Source organism: Pelobates fuscus, chromosome 4 (genome assembly GCF_036172605.1).
Source record: "Pelobates fuscus isolate aPelFus1 chromosome 4, aPelFus1.pri, whole genome shotgun sequence".
NCBI classification, from domain to species: domain Eukaryota; kingdom Metazoa; phylum Chordata; class Amphibia; order Anura; family Pelobatidae; genus Pelobates; species Pelobates fuscus.
In genome coordinates, this window is record NC_086320.1 from 121258823 (window position 1) to 121272905 (window position 14083).

General features: G+C 40.7%; 1 protein-coding gene across 11 annotated transcripts in view; it reads left to right on the forward strand.

The window, feature by feature from the left end:
• The first annotated feature begins 10119 nt into the window (after positions 1–10119).
• PTPRM (protein tyrosine phosphatase receptor type M) overlaps positions 10120–14083 on the forward strand; it is a 713165-nt gene continuing 709201 nt past the window's right edge. For all 11 annotated transcript variants that reach the window (XM_063451546.1, XM_063451547.1, XM_063451551.1 and 8 more), the window contains exon 1: positions 10120–10560. In XM_063451546.1, coding sequence (XP_063307616.1) covers positions 10485–10560 — 76 coding nt within the window. In that variant the 5' untranslated portion in view covers positions 10120–10484. The remainder of the gene's footprint in view (positions 10561–14083) is intronic.

The following is a 14083-nucleotide window of genomic DNA, read 5'->3' on the forward strand; positions in this document are numbered from 1 at the left end:
GCCTGAGAAAGGCATAAAAGGCAATGTGCATGGCTGGTAATGGCCGACTTTGTAGTATAATTGAATGGTTGTAGATCTAATAGGTCCGATAAGGATGAAGTTGGAAAGTTGGATGGCTATTGGTAATCTCTGAGAGGAACGTGGGGGAATGGATTCCTGAAAAACTCTGAGTATATTCTTGTCTGGTATGATAGCATGAAGTTATGGTAGTTTTGGCCATAGGTTATCCTGTGTTGTTGAATGCCTGTAAAATATATAATTAATGGTGTGTGAGATAGTTTAAGTTTAGGGTGGCAAAAAGAAGTAAAACCTAGGAGAAATGTTATGACACAGGTTGAGCTATGTCGCGTTCCAATGAGATTCTTTAAGCCAGGTGAAAAGCTGTGTTATGCGTTCTACAAGTATGGGACAAAAGTGCTAGGTGGGATAGTGCATGCTATGCTGCATGAATATGTCTAATCCATGATTTTGTCTGTGGAACGAAAGAGTGTCCGTGACTGTATGGGTGGCTGTAGGAAGCGTATGATGAACATTCCTGGAATATAAATAAGACAATTGTCGGCAGGGATGTATACCTCCGCCCGGTACATGAAAGTAAAAGAACTGTGATAAGTTGCCAACCAAGTGAGTTCCCCAGAAATGTCATTACCTTATGGCTGAGTAGTGGTGTTTCTTGATGATATGACATGTGCTTAGTTGTCTGAGTAACAACGGATTGATGACCCTGACCATGATTTACCCCATGCCAACGCAGCTGCTACAATGGGGTAGATCCCCCAAAGGGGCTGAGGTGGTGGAAACATTTCCAAACCTGGATGCCATGGCCAACAGCTCCAAAGTAATGGTTCCCGGTAGATTGCTGCCAAACCCGTGGTAGACGCCGCGTCTGACCATCTGGTTGGAGAAATGTCAGACAATCCTGGAAGGAACATGCTTTTACCATGCCAAGTGGTTAAGAAATCCCCCCCCATGTGCAGGTCTGCTGTTGCTGGGGTGTCTAGGGACATCCTCTGATCGTCATGTTGGAAGTGTGGAAAAAAGGGGATGTGAAATTGTACTCTGGATACTCTGGATGTGAAATTGTGGTCTTGTGGTATGATTGGCATGGCAAAATTAAGGAACCTGGTAGGGATTGTAGTTCCTTGCAGTTGTAAGTACTAAGCAGGAGGTAGTGATTGATGTAGTTGAGAATGTTCCCTATTTGTCTTGTGGTAACTTGCATGTATGGATGCCGACTCAAGTCGTATGCCCAGTAATGTGATGATAGTGTCTGGGCCTTCTGTTTCTTATGGGGTACTGGGACGCCCAAGTGGTCAACCAGACTAAGCTGCCGTGAGGCTTCTAGTGAAAAATATGTTATCTTTGATCAACAAGAAGTCTTCTAGATAGTGTATGACCATAAGGCCTCTGGATATGTTATCATAACCAGCACAGAGTATCTGCGAATATCGATAGTAGGCTAATCTGTAGCCCGAAAGTTGAGGGAAAGGATTGCCCATTTTATGCCATGTAAGTGCCAGTGTGTAGGGCAGATGGTAGCCATTTACTGTGTTGATGATATTGGTCTTACTTAACCAAGCTTCAACCCATGCTTGAGTGATAGCTGTAAAGGTAGGTCAATGGTGTTGTATAGTAAGGAAACTCCTCGGAGGGTATGAGGGAGTTGAGACTTGGGGTAGCGGAGGTGTGTGTTTCCAATAAGTCTATGGTTAGTCTTTGTTTAAGGGAAGATTTTCTTGTTACAATACCAATGTTTTTGTGTTTGGTGCCATGCTGTAAATGGTGGAGATTGGAAGACCCCTCTGCAAATCTTGGCTATGAGTGTGTTTACAGCCAATGGTTCTGTTGTGCTGACTGTAAGTGAGGGCATGCTATATTCCTTGAAGGTGTATTTATGATACCTGTATGGGAGCCCTTTGAAGCTCCAGAGCTTTAGTAAATCTACTACAAGTCTGGAAGGGTGATGAATCAGGAGTGTTGAAAATGCATTGGTGTGTACAGATGGTGAGTACGTTATTTGTAAGTTGTATTGGGACACATGGTTTGTCATGTGCCCTGAACCATTTGAACATATATGCAACAGTCTATATGCAATGCAACTACTCATATCAATTGTCTCTGGTAGTTCAAAGGTGCTGGTACCTGGAGCCTGAGAGTGCTCGTCCATTTGTTTGGGAAAAAAAATCCCTTCTGTATGGGTACCGGCACAAATAAACATCTCTACATATTCCAAATGCCAACCCAACCAAGGGATGGTCAGTTCCTGATTTACCTGGAATCCCTGGATCTGACCATCACAGATACATCATCATACATATATATGCCTTGCTTCCCCAATGTGCTGGGATCATACGTGCAGGGTTAATGTCTTGTGTGTCATAAGAATTGACTGTACCCGGTAACCGAGTTTTGGTTGGTGCTGGTTGTACAGTAGCGTGAGGCCCAGCCTTGTGAGGGCTGTGGTGACCGACTCAAGATTGCCAGTCTGTCATAAATTTTATTTTTTTTGGCTCATGAGTTTGAGTGAGGCTAGCATGGCCTGGGTGTCACCTGAGTTGGTGTAACTGGGCCTTCCCCTACCTCCGTGTTGTCCATTGATGTATGGAGGAGTTTGAATAACTCTGCTTTCCTTGCTGTGGCAGGGTAGGGGATTTGTCACCTCCTTAGGTTGGTGGTAATGTGTGGGATCGTCCAGGATCTGATTGCTGCTGAACTAGCAACATCTCCTCTGCTTGAAAGTGTATCAATTCTAGCCGGGGTGCTAGGAAGAAATACTTAAATAACAATAAAGATTGCAATTATTATTTGTACCCAGGGGTCTTGTACTGGCTTGCTAGCTAAGCCGAAAGGCGAAACGATTAGGCTTGGTGTTTTTTGGTGACTGGTGAGGCCCTGCTAGTTGCCAAGTGGCTTGAGAGGCCCTATCTATGCTTGGCGCGAGGGGATTTTGTGTGGCCACCGAACGTTGTGGCAGGATGTTGGCCTCTGACAGTAACCAGAAAATAGGAAGGGGAGTGACAGGTTAGGCCCTCTCTCTGATACAATGCGAGGCGGCTAGCTCACGAGTGGCCTGAGGGGTGTATGCCTCCACTAACCGAAGCATAATGCAAATGAGAAAAAAGGGGGTAATACCTATTGGGCCCTAGAACCCTAATTGCCAGTACACTATTACTATTCCAGGGAAGGTAAGATATGGATAACTACATGAGCAGGTGTATATACCTGGTAGTAAGGTATTGAACCTGACAATCTGTATAGGTTTTTTAGTAGTAACTGTAACCTGAATGGATAAAACCATATGGCATAAGGAAATATGGCATATAGACCAAGCTTATCTTAATACGTACAGTATATGTGAAAAGTAAAGGGCTGTGATGTGTAAATATTAAACATCGTAGCCATACTGGTTAGATATGTATCAATCTTAACCCATTAAGTGCCGTATGTACAAGTGAAAAAGTGGTCTGTCCCCACCTTGTATGTTGTATGTCCCCTTGCTAGGGGAAAGTCTGTTGTGTGAGCAGCGTGCTGTGAAAAATGTATGTGAACTATATTACTAGTTACGTATATACAGATGCGTCTGCTACTGTGTAATAATATATGTATTTATACCAGATGTTTGATATAGTACTTGCTATGTGAATTGGTGTATGTCTTATTGAATGGTAGGGGTCAGTGAACATGGTGTTGCAAAATGCAAGTGCACTGGAGATCTGCCGAGTGCCCTATAGGTGGCAGTGTAGTTGGATACTGATTGGTATGTGAAATGTTGTTTGTGTATTGACCTATAGGTGTCATTCTGATGCTGACCTCAAGCGATATGAGTCAGGTAAGGGGTGTCCCTTATATAGGGGAGTAAATTAATTTAAGCCCCTCCCATAAATACAGGCCAAACGGCCTTAATACCTATATGATCTAAGTACTTTTATTTATGTTATTAAACTTTTTAACAACTATTATTCATTAATTTTATTTTGCAGGCATGAGGTGGACAGCCTGGGAGTACAGGCAGTCCCCCTGCGGGCACTGCATAAGTCAGCTATTCCGGCCATGTCATCGCAAGGACCCTGCGATCACATGGCGCGGGACAGCCGGATCGGGCACTGGATCGTGACCATCGGCCTGGGATCGGCGGGGACCTGGTAAGTTCCCTAGATGGGGGGGACACTCTATGCCACCCTCCGGCGTTTAGAGCCAGCAAAGGAGGACGGCATAAAACGCCCGCCGTCATTAAGGGGTTAAATGATACAATAGGTTTTTTTAATACTTTATTTTGAGATCACAGTACAAATTACAGAAAATAGTTTGCATTAGTGTACAACTGTGTTTACATTGCCAAAATAAGAATGCAGCATATTTAGTGGGCATAGTGTTACATGACAAGAAATTAAACAATCACAGAGCGTCGGTCCTTCTGATAATCTAAGGTTGAGTCTTGACTCTGTCATCATTCCTCTTGATTTTCCGGCTTGTCCCATGTCTGATTTTCAATATTGGTGACATACCATCTCATCATAGTCTTATATGATTGCCCCTGTAAGTAAGGGTAATTCAAAAGGCATATTTTGAGCCTTAGCGTGGGATAATCTTTCCGCTAGCTTGTACCAAGTGTAGTGGTAATCAGCATTTTTTCTGCCTTTTTGACACACAAAGGGAGTTTGCGCAGTATATTTTGCAAACCTTGTGTGTGCTACGACTGTATAATACTTCATATGTTGCTCAGCTATGTCAGCTGAGCACAGCAATACCCCCATATGTACCATTGCCAGGTATATGTGGACATTGAAGGGGTACATTTGAGACACAGCCATTTAGTTGTTTTCTAACTTTGAAGTTTTACGCTGTGTCCATGTTCCATTTTGGAGTAGATTAGCTGACTGGTTATTCAAACTTCCCCACAAACACATACTATTTATTAAAGAATACACCACGGGGTAATTCAAAAGGCATATTGTGAACCTTAGCGTGGGATCATTTTTTCGCTAGTATGTTCCAAGTGTAGTGGTAATGAGCATTTTTTAATGTATTTTTTTACTTTGTAAAACTTATTTTACTTTGTAAAACTCATTTACCATTAACCCCTAACTAGCAGTAAGCAGCACTAATAGTAAATTCCTCACTTTACCATAACTCCCACCCACCCCAGCTAGCAAAATATATAATTATAAAAATACATTTTAATTAATGAATTAAATAAATTGAACCCATGAGGGCTAAAAAATAAATAAAAGTTAATCCTCAGGGGTTAAAAAAAATGAGATCACAGTATAATACTGTGATCTGTATTTTGATCACTGTAGGCAGTGATCAACTGGCAGGGAAGGGGTTAATTTGTATTTGGACTGGGAAAATGGGGGTGGTATTTTTATTATTTTTACTTAAACGTTACAAAAAAATTTTTATAAAAACATTTTTTAACTTTTTAAAGCTTATTACATTAACCCCTAGTTAGCCTAACAACAAATCCCCCAATTCCCCACTAACTTCCACCCATCCCAGCTTGCTAAATATATAATTTTAAAATATTTACATTACTTAATAAAATAAATTTAACCCCTGAGGTTTAAAAAAAAAAAAACTCTCGGGTTAAAAAAAAATAATCAGATGACAGTAAAATGTAAACCCTGCCAATTGATCACTGTAGTCAGGGGAAAGTGGGTGGGAATTAACTTTTACTTTATTTTTTTTTTTTACAGGGAGAAGATCAGCAGCAGTGATCCGTCTCTCTGCACTTCACATTGGACGCGGAAGAGCATGGAGGTGAATCGTGAGTCCCTGCAGCACATGTGCTCGCTCTGACAGCCTGTCAGAGCGATCACTGCTGCAGGGACAGCATGATCCGGTGTTCCCGGTCTGCCTCGGATACCGAGGCAGACCGGGTGAGCGTTACCCTGCAATCACCGCAATCTGGTGTTAACTTTAGTAAATGATGGAAATTTAACGTCAACGGTCCTTAACGCAAGGACAAGGTTGACAGAAAATTTCCGTCTTCGGTCGGGAAGTGGTTAAAAAGAGGGGGGGGGGGCGGAATTTTTATTTATATTATTGTCTACTGTGTCTTTAACATTGTGTTCCTAATGAGCATAATGTATATAAGGTTGGTCCTATACTATGACGTAAGTGACTATTGGAACATAGAACACCATAATATATCCACCAGGACTTTGCCAAAAACCAAGATGGCCGACAGAATCAACAGGAAGTGACGTAGGTAACGTCACCTCCCCAGTGACAAAAGGAATAGATATCCAATTGATCTTCCTTGTTGAGAAGGAAAGAAAACCACGTGGGAGATTTTCCGTCAAGTATTTCTCAGATATGAGGAATATTCACGCAGCTATATACCAACAGAATAGACCTGGAAGTGACATCATACACTATGACTAATATTGCGCAGTGACGTCAATGTTAAGGGACAGATTATCAATATCCATCAGCTGTAAGAGTTATCCCTCCCCTGAATCAAGGCTCGTGATTGGTTGTATCACGAGCGTTATTCATCAATTACCACATATTTAGGGGTATTTAAGATTTAAAATGGCAGCAGCGCAGATACCAATTGTGAAAGTTGGGTATGACCGGCGCATTTTGGACTGTGAACCACCTGGACTTTTCTGTATGTACTTAATTTGCTTTGATTTTGTTTAATACAATAAGTAACACTATATATTTTTTTTTACAATTTGAAGGTTTTAATTTTTTTCTGATAAAAAGGGTTGAGGGTACAGAAAGGAAAAAAGGGAGGGGTTGGAGAGGTATTGCAAAACTGAGCACAACAGAAAATAAATGAAATCTATTCTTGGCAGTGCAGCAGTTAAAGCAGACCATGCATGTGGTATTACAGTCTGAAGAATGGATCGCTGCGAGCAGGGGTGGGTGGCCTTATGCCGTTAGGCACAATGTGAAAAAAAAAATCTTCACTGCGCCCACCCCGTCATACACCTTCATCCATGTATGTGTGTTTGTATAGGTGATTTATTACATTAATAATCATTTTAAAATATTCATACTGATTGGCCAGAGCTAGGAAGACAGCTACTTATGGTTGCAGCCAGCAGAAGTGCAGACCAAAGGTGCCAGACTGCTCAGTTACAGGATGACAGTCACACACACGCAAAGTTACAGACACACACACACGTAGACAGTCACACACACACCAGCAGCTACTTATGATCTGCAGACAGCATAAGTGCAGGCTAAGGTGCCAGACTGCCTCCCCTGCATTACAGAGGGGCAGACCAAGTGTGTCACACATGCTCAGTTACAGGCAGACAGTCACACATGCTCAGTTACAGGCAGTCAAAACCACACACACAGTTACAAACAGACAGTCACACATACAGTTGCAATCACACACACACAGGCAAAGTTACAGTCACACACGGACAAACAGCCTCACACACAGGCAGACAGTCACACAAAGGGTACAGGCAGACAGTTGCACACGCTCAGTTACAGGCAAACAGTCAAAACCACACACACACAGTTACAAGCAATCACACACACTCAGTTACAGGCAGACACTCACACACATACACAGTTATAGGCAGAGAGCTACACACACACACAGTTGCAATCAGACACACAGGCAAAGTTACAGTCACACACAGACAGTCTCACACACAGGCAGTCACACACACACACAGTGGCAGCCACACACAGGTAATCCCCCGCCTGCTTGTGTTTTTCCCATTGACCAGGGTGGAGAATCATAAAATAGCTCTAGCTCCCCCCCACCCTCCCCTGCAACCCAGCCATGTGTGAGCCCCTGCTCCATGGCACTCTGTGCGGCCGCACAGTTCGCACACCCTAAGGCCGGTCCTGGCTGCGTCATCCCCCTTTGCAGACACTCGCTGGTGAGTTCTGATTTGGAACGTTCACCGGGAGAGATTAATAGAACTCACCGGTGTCCTGTTAAAGTTCGTTCTCTGCACAGATGTGCTTCCACAACCCTTGGAAGGAGCACTGAGACCGTGTGAGCAGAGGAGGGAGGGAGGATGAGTGTGGCTGCCAAAAGTCCTGAAAGGTCGATAAAACATCCATACTTCTCTCCCCTACACCTAATTCCTGAACTATTTCTCTTGCAAAAAGTTGGCAGTCTCTTTAATGTCCCTTACAATCAATAAAATCAAGTTTGCATTTTTCTAAGCAGATGTAATTAGCAGGCTTCTCTGTTTTAATATTATTTTTTTAACCTCCTGCAAGTACATTCTAATGATATAATGCAATGCTATTCATTAACCATCTCAGCCTAGAAATCACATATTTTACCACCTCAATGGACTGTGTTATTATTTATACTTTATATTAAATGAGACAACTGACATTTTTTACAGGAATAGATTGATGAGAAACCTGCTCGTCGATGAGAAACAAGTTTACAATCTAGAGGAGAGCATGAAAAGGTTATTACACTACCGCATGATGTGGTATATGTGGGACTGAAAGGGTATATATGGGACTGAAAGGGTATATATATATATACATACATACATACACGCACATATGTAGAGAGTAGCAATAAATGCAGACCAAGTATGTTATAAAAAAAAAAACCTGGCCACATATACTATGCTATAGAGTAGACTATAGCAAAGTCAGAAAAATAGGTGAACTCACAGGACTTGCTAAATCAGGAAATGTAATAAACTTGTTACAATTGATCTGCGTTCAACATTTCAATCCCCACCAGTTATTTTCTAAGGTCCATTTCAAGTTGTCTTGAAAAAGAAAAAGACCCGGTTGAAGCTTTGATACTTATGTGTAGACCCTTTCAGATAATAAAAAGGGACATTTCTGTTGCCCTGAAATGGTTAATCAATACCCATTGTTTAATAAGAATATAAGAGGAGGAAACGTGTTTTATTTGCAGGTGGTAATACAAGATATGGAGAAATATTTATTTGATAGTAGATTCATTGTAACATGTTTCAGTTACACCTATTACATTTTACTATTTCCCAAATCCTGTGCTGTGAGTGCACCCCTGTTATTCTGACTTCCCTATATCAGTATTATTTTCAACTAGGAGCATAAACAGAGTACATCTATAACTGAAAAGTCAAACCATGGGGTCTCAGCTATAATAAAACTACATGTAATCTAGCGTTACATGGTATCCAAACAGACATGTGTTACCTGTAATTCTGCATTACGTCACTTATCCCAAGCATAGCCCACACATCTATACACAGTGATACATACTGTATCTGCACTGAGTATGTGTATACATGTGTGGAATATGGTTGGGAGAAGATCACTAATTCAGAATTACAAGTAATTCCACGTCAATGGAGAGAGAGAGAGAGAGACAGAGAGAGAGAGAGAGAGAGAGAGAGAGAGAGAGAGAGAGAGAGAGAGAGAGAGAGACTGTCCCCCTATACACATATTGCCAGTAAATACACATCATCAAAGGTGTGTATAGATTAACCCTTTCAATCCCAGAGATGTTATGTGAAGTAGTCTTGTAGTGTAACGCCTTTCAGTCTCATGGGGATGATAACGTGGGACTGAATAGGTTAATGAAGACACAGATCAGTGAAAGTGTATGTATATTAACCCTTTCAGTCCCAGAGATGTTATATAAAGTAATCGTGTAGTATAAGCCCTTCCAGTCCCATGGGGATATTAATATGGGGGACTTAATGTATATTAAGTATCCATTGTGAAGTATTTATGTGTAAAGCATTTCAGGTAATAAAAAGGGACATTTGTGTTACCCTGAAATGGTTAATCAATACCCATTGTTTAATAAGAATATAAAAGGAGGAGGACATGTTTTATTTGCAGGTGGTAATACAAGATATGGAGAAATGCTTTATCAGTAGGTGGAAATATAAGATACGGAGATGTGTTTTATTTGAAACAGTAAAATAGAGCAGACTGGTAATTATATCTGGTTAGACAGAAATATAGAGCTGCATTTTATTGATTGTAACAGAGATAAAGAGGCTACCTGCTTTTTATTTACAGGGAAAAAAAAAGATTTGACATTTTCCACGCACGGGAGATAAGCAGGAGTGATCTACTAAGCTTTCAGGACTTTGAACAGCCACACTCGGTCTCTCCCCTCCCTCAGTCTCACACAGTCTGCGTGCGCGCTCCCGAGAGATGTGCTAACACATCTTTACAGGGAAACCAACTTTAGTCCGAGTTCCAAATCCAGAATCCAGAACGCTGAGAGCGGAGAGTGAGAGAGGCGGCGCGCTGGCACTGCCGGGGAGAGCTGCGGCAGCCCTCACATTACTATATAGAGGGAGCAGGCAGGGAGCCAGTGACACTCCCCTCCACACAGGACTATTACAGCAAAGTGGCAAATTGGGACAAGAATAACTCAAACTTCTCTCCGACCTCAGCAACCAGGGAGACTCAGCTACTTTATTATTTGATTTGTTTTTAAACAGTGCTACTATTTTTTTTATTCAATTCTTGTGACTTCTGAACATTGCTTATGTTTGTATTTTATTCTGATTGCTGAAGCTGCCATGGGGAAAGTATTTGCAAGTTGCCTTCTGACTTTGGCTGGACTTTTGCCTGCTGTGGCGTTTGAGACGTTTTCAGGTAAAGGGGGGTTTGTTTTGGGTTTTGATGTCGTGTTGTTTATGTGTTACATACTGCTGTCAGACTGAGCTGTGGAAGGCAGCGATCACTGGGGGTGGGAAGCTGTTGAGCATCTCGAGATGTGGACAGAAGTAGCTGTCAGATCTGGAGTACAAGTGCTTTGTAGGAAGGAAGGTGTGTAACGGTTTCAGTGGGTGATCCTGTTACTGAGTTTGTCAATCACAGCAATTACTGTAACTCCAGGCTCTTACTATACAGAGCTGGGCTGCTTAGTTTTGGGGAAGTTTAATTTTCCAGCTGTATGTCTGGCTGGCTGGAAAAGGGAGTTAATCTTGATCATTCCACTGCACACCCATGCTTTGGGATAGAAGGAGCACGGGACCTGCCAAAACTAAGCAGCACACCCTTACCATACAGTGTATTGAGCAGTTACAATCTTAACCCAAAAATAACTCCACACACCAGGCTCAGACATATCGTACAATTTACCATCTGAGGTGATAACTGCTTTAGATCTGTGTATAAAATACAGAAAACATGTCTAATATCCCAGAACAGACCCAGCCAGAAGAAGTGAATGGGTATGCACGGTGCTCTGTAAAAACACGGGGACAGTGATCCCTAGACACAGACACACTCCAAGTGTAAGCAGTAAACAGACACTCACATGACAGCATGGTCATGGGATGAACTAAGGGACAAATCTGTGCAGATCAATCGGTGGCTGGGTGAAGGGCTATCAGTATCCCGATGTGGCTGGCTAGTGGAGTTCCCCAGGGATGATAAGGGAGCTGTTATTCAGAATATGTGTTTATTAAAGCACACGACTGCAATAATGTGCTCGGTAGTTTCACACAGCTGCCGTGAACTCCAACACATATCACGATCAGGCAATATTCTGGTAGTTATCTCCCTGAGCATCTCCAGCACCCCAGGATTTTTCCAGGCTCTTGTTGGCAATCGATGGGGATTAATCCTGTCCGTGCAGCTTGCTCAGTCAATGCTGTCGGTGCACGTGTGTCATTTGATATCAGACACGATATTGGAATAGAACCGTTAGAATGGGATCATCCTAATTACATGCTGTTAATGACTGTAGGATCTAAAGATCATTATTGAGATGAATGCCTGGTTTCATTAATGGAGTGTTTGAAGAAACCCCCCTAACTGTTTAATAACCGTTTCTGTAAACTTTGAATGTCAATCATGGGATTTGAAATATGCGTAGACTGGGATTAGACATGTTGTTTTGGAACAATCTTTATAAAGTTTTTATTTCCCTTTTCTTGACCCCCCATCACTCAGCACGTGTTATATTAATAATTCCTATTAGGTTAGGGAGCTGTCTGTAATCCATGCAGTCTGGCATGGCTAAATACCATAGACATGCAATCCAGTACAAAGTGCTAATTATCTTGTTGCACAGATTGCTGTTCTTCTCCTGGTCGTTTTCCTATGCCTTCATTTCATTTCATCCACTTTTCAGACTCCTTATTCTTCTGCAGTTTCCTCCTGTCTCTTATCTTCCCAGCTGCTTTCCTGTTCCCCCTCAATTAAAGTAAACAGGGTAATTTCCTCTTGGCTTGTCATGTCCTGCTCAGCCCTGGAAGACCATGAGAACAATACAACTGGGGTCCCAGAAAGTAGTGTGAAAACCAGCTGCAGATTGTGTGTTAGAATTGACTTTGGCTTGTGAGCAGTGCAGTATCCCAAGTGTGATGTACAGTAACTTCTGGGAGTGTGGTGAAAAGTCAATCAATGTGGGATTGTCTTGGATTTTACTTGGGTTAGATGTAGTATAATATGAACATAGGGGATATAGTATATCATAAACATAGGGGATATAGTATAATATGAACATAGGCGATATAGTATAATATGAACATAGGGGATATAGTATAATATGAACATAGGCGATATAGTATAATATGAACATAGGGGATATAGTATAATATGAACATAGGGGATATAGTATAATATGAACATAGGGGATATAGTTTAATATGAACCCAGGGAATATAATCTAAAATGAACATAGGGGATATAGTTTAGTAGGAACCCAGGGAATATAATTTAATATGAACATAGGGGATATAGTATAATATGAACATAGGGGATATAGTTTAGTATGAACCAAGGGAATATAATCTAAAATGAACATAGGGGATATAGTTTAGTAGGAACCCAGGGAATATAATCTAAAATGAACATAGGGGATATAGTTTAGTAGAAACCCAGGGAATATAATTTAATATGAACATAGGGGATACAGTATAATATGAACATAGGGGATATAGATTATTAGTATGAACCAAGGGGATATATATATAATATGAACCTAGGGGATGTAGTTTTAGTATGAACCCAGGGAATATCCTATAAAATGAACATAGGGGATATAGTTTAGTTTGAACCCAGGGGATATAGTATAATCTGAACATGGGGGATATAGTTTATTAGTATGAACCAAAGGGAAATATATAACATGAAAATAGAGGATATAGTTTAGTTTCTTTAAAAGAGGCACAAACAGCAAAGCAGGTCTTTTTGAACCCCTTGATGCTCAGTTAACCTTGGCAGACCGTCTGAGACTCAAGGGAACTGTAGTGAAAAATATTTAGTGTGTCAAGATAACATCACTGAACTTGAGTGAAATAATGAACTTTTTTTAAAGGGGATGATGAGTTAACAATTTTGGTAATTATATTATTACAGGGCTGATTTAAGAATGATTTATTTTTTTCTAAGAATCTGCCCTTAAATTTGAAATTGGGTCTCCTTAAGTTAAATAAATGGGTGCCAGACAGCTGTGTATTGATCAATGTCTTAGCACTGAAGAAGTTAATCAATTTTTGTAAGACACAATTAGATACCAATGGGTTTTAATCCTGTTAGGAGAGAGCTCCCATTTTCTTAAATAAAATACAAAATTTTGTGTTTGAGTCTTTGAAAAGCCAGTTACTGTTTTATATATTAATCTAGGTGGGGATTTGTTAAAAGAATTATAAAAAAGAAAAGAAAAAAAGGCTTGTTTTTTCATTGTAATCCTGCTGTATGTAGTTATGGTATGATGATGTCACTTATAAATGTTAATGCGCTATGATCCAACCTGAACTAGATGTAAATCAAAATATAAGACAATTTCCAATCCATCATCCCATTTTAACTTGTTTATGTTCCACATCCTTGTGTGTATTTCTATATTACCAGTAGAGAAGTGTGTGTGTGTGTATATATATATATATATATATATATATATATATATATACATTCTTGTGTGTATTTCTATATTACCAGTAGAGAAGTGTGTGTGTGTGTGTGTGTGTGTGTGTATATATCTATATATATCTACTTCAATGAATTGTGTGTAATAAAATTATATTCAGTGATACTTTGTTACACTTTGTGTTATTTCGAATTGAACATCTCTGTTTATGGTGTTGCACAATCAAATGTAACAGCGCTGAGGTTTCTGTTATTATGTGGTCAAATATATTTGCTTACTAATTTAATTCCCATCTGC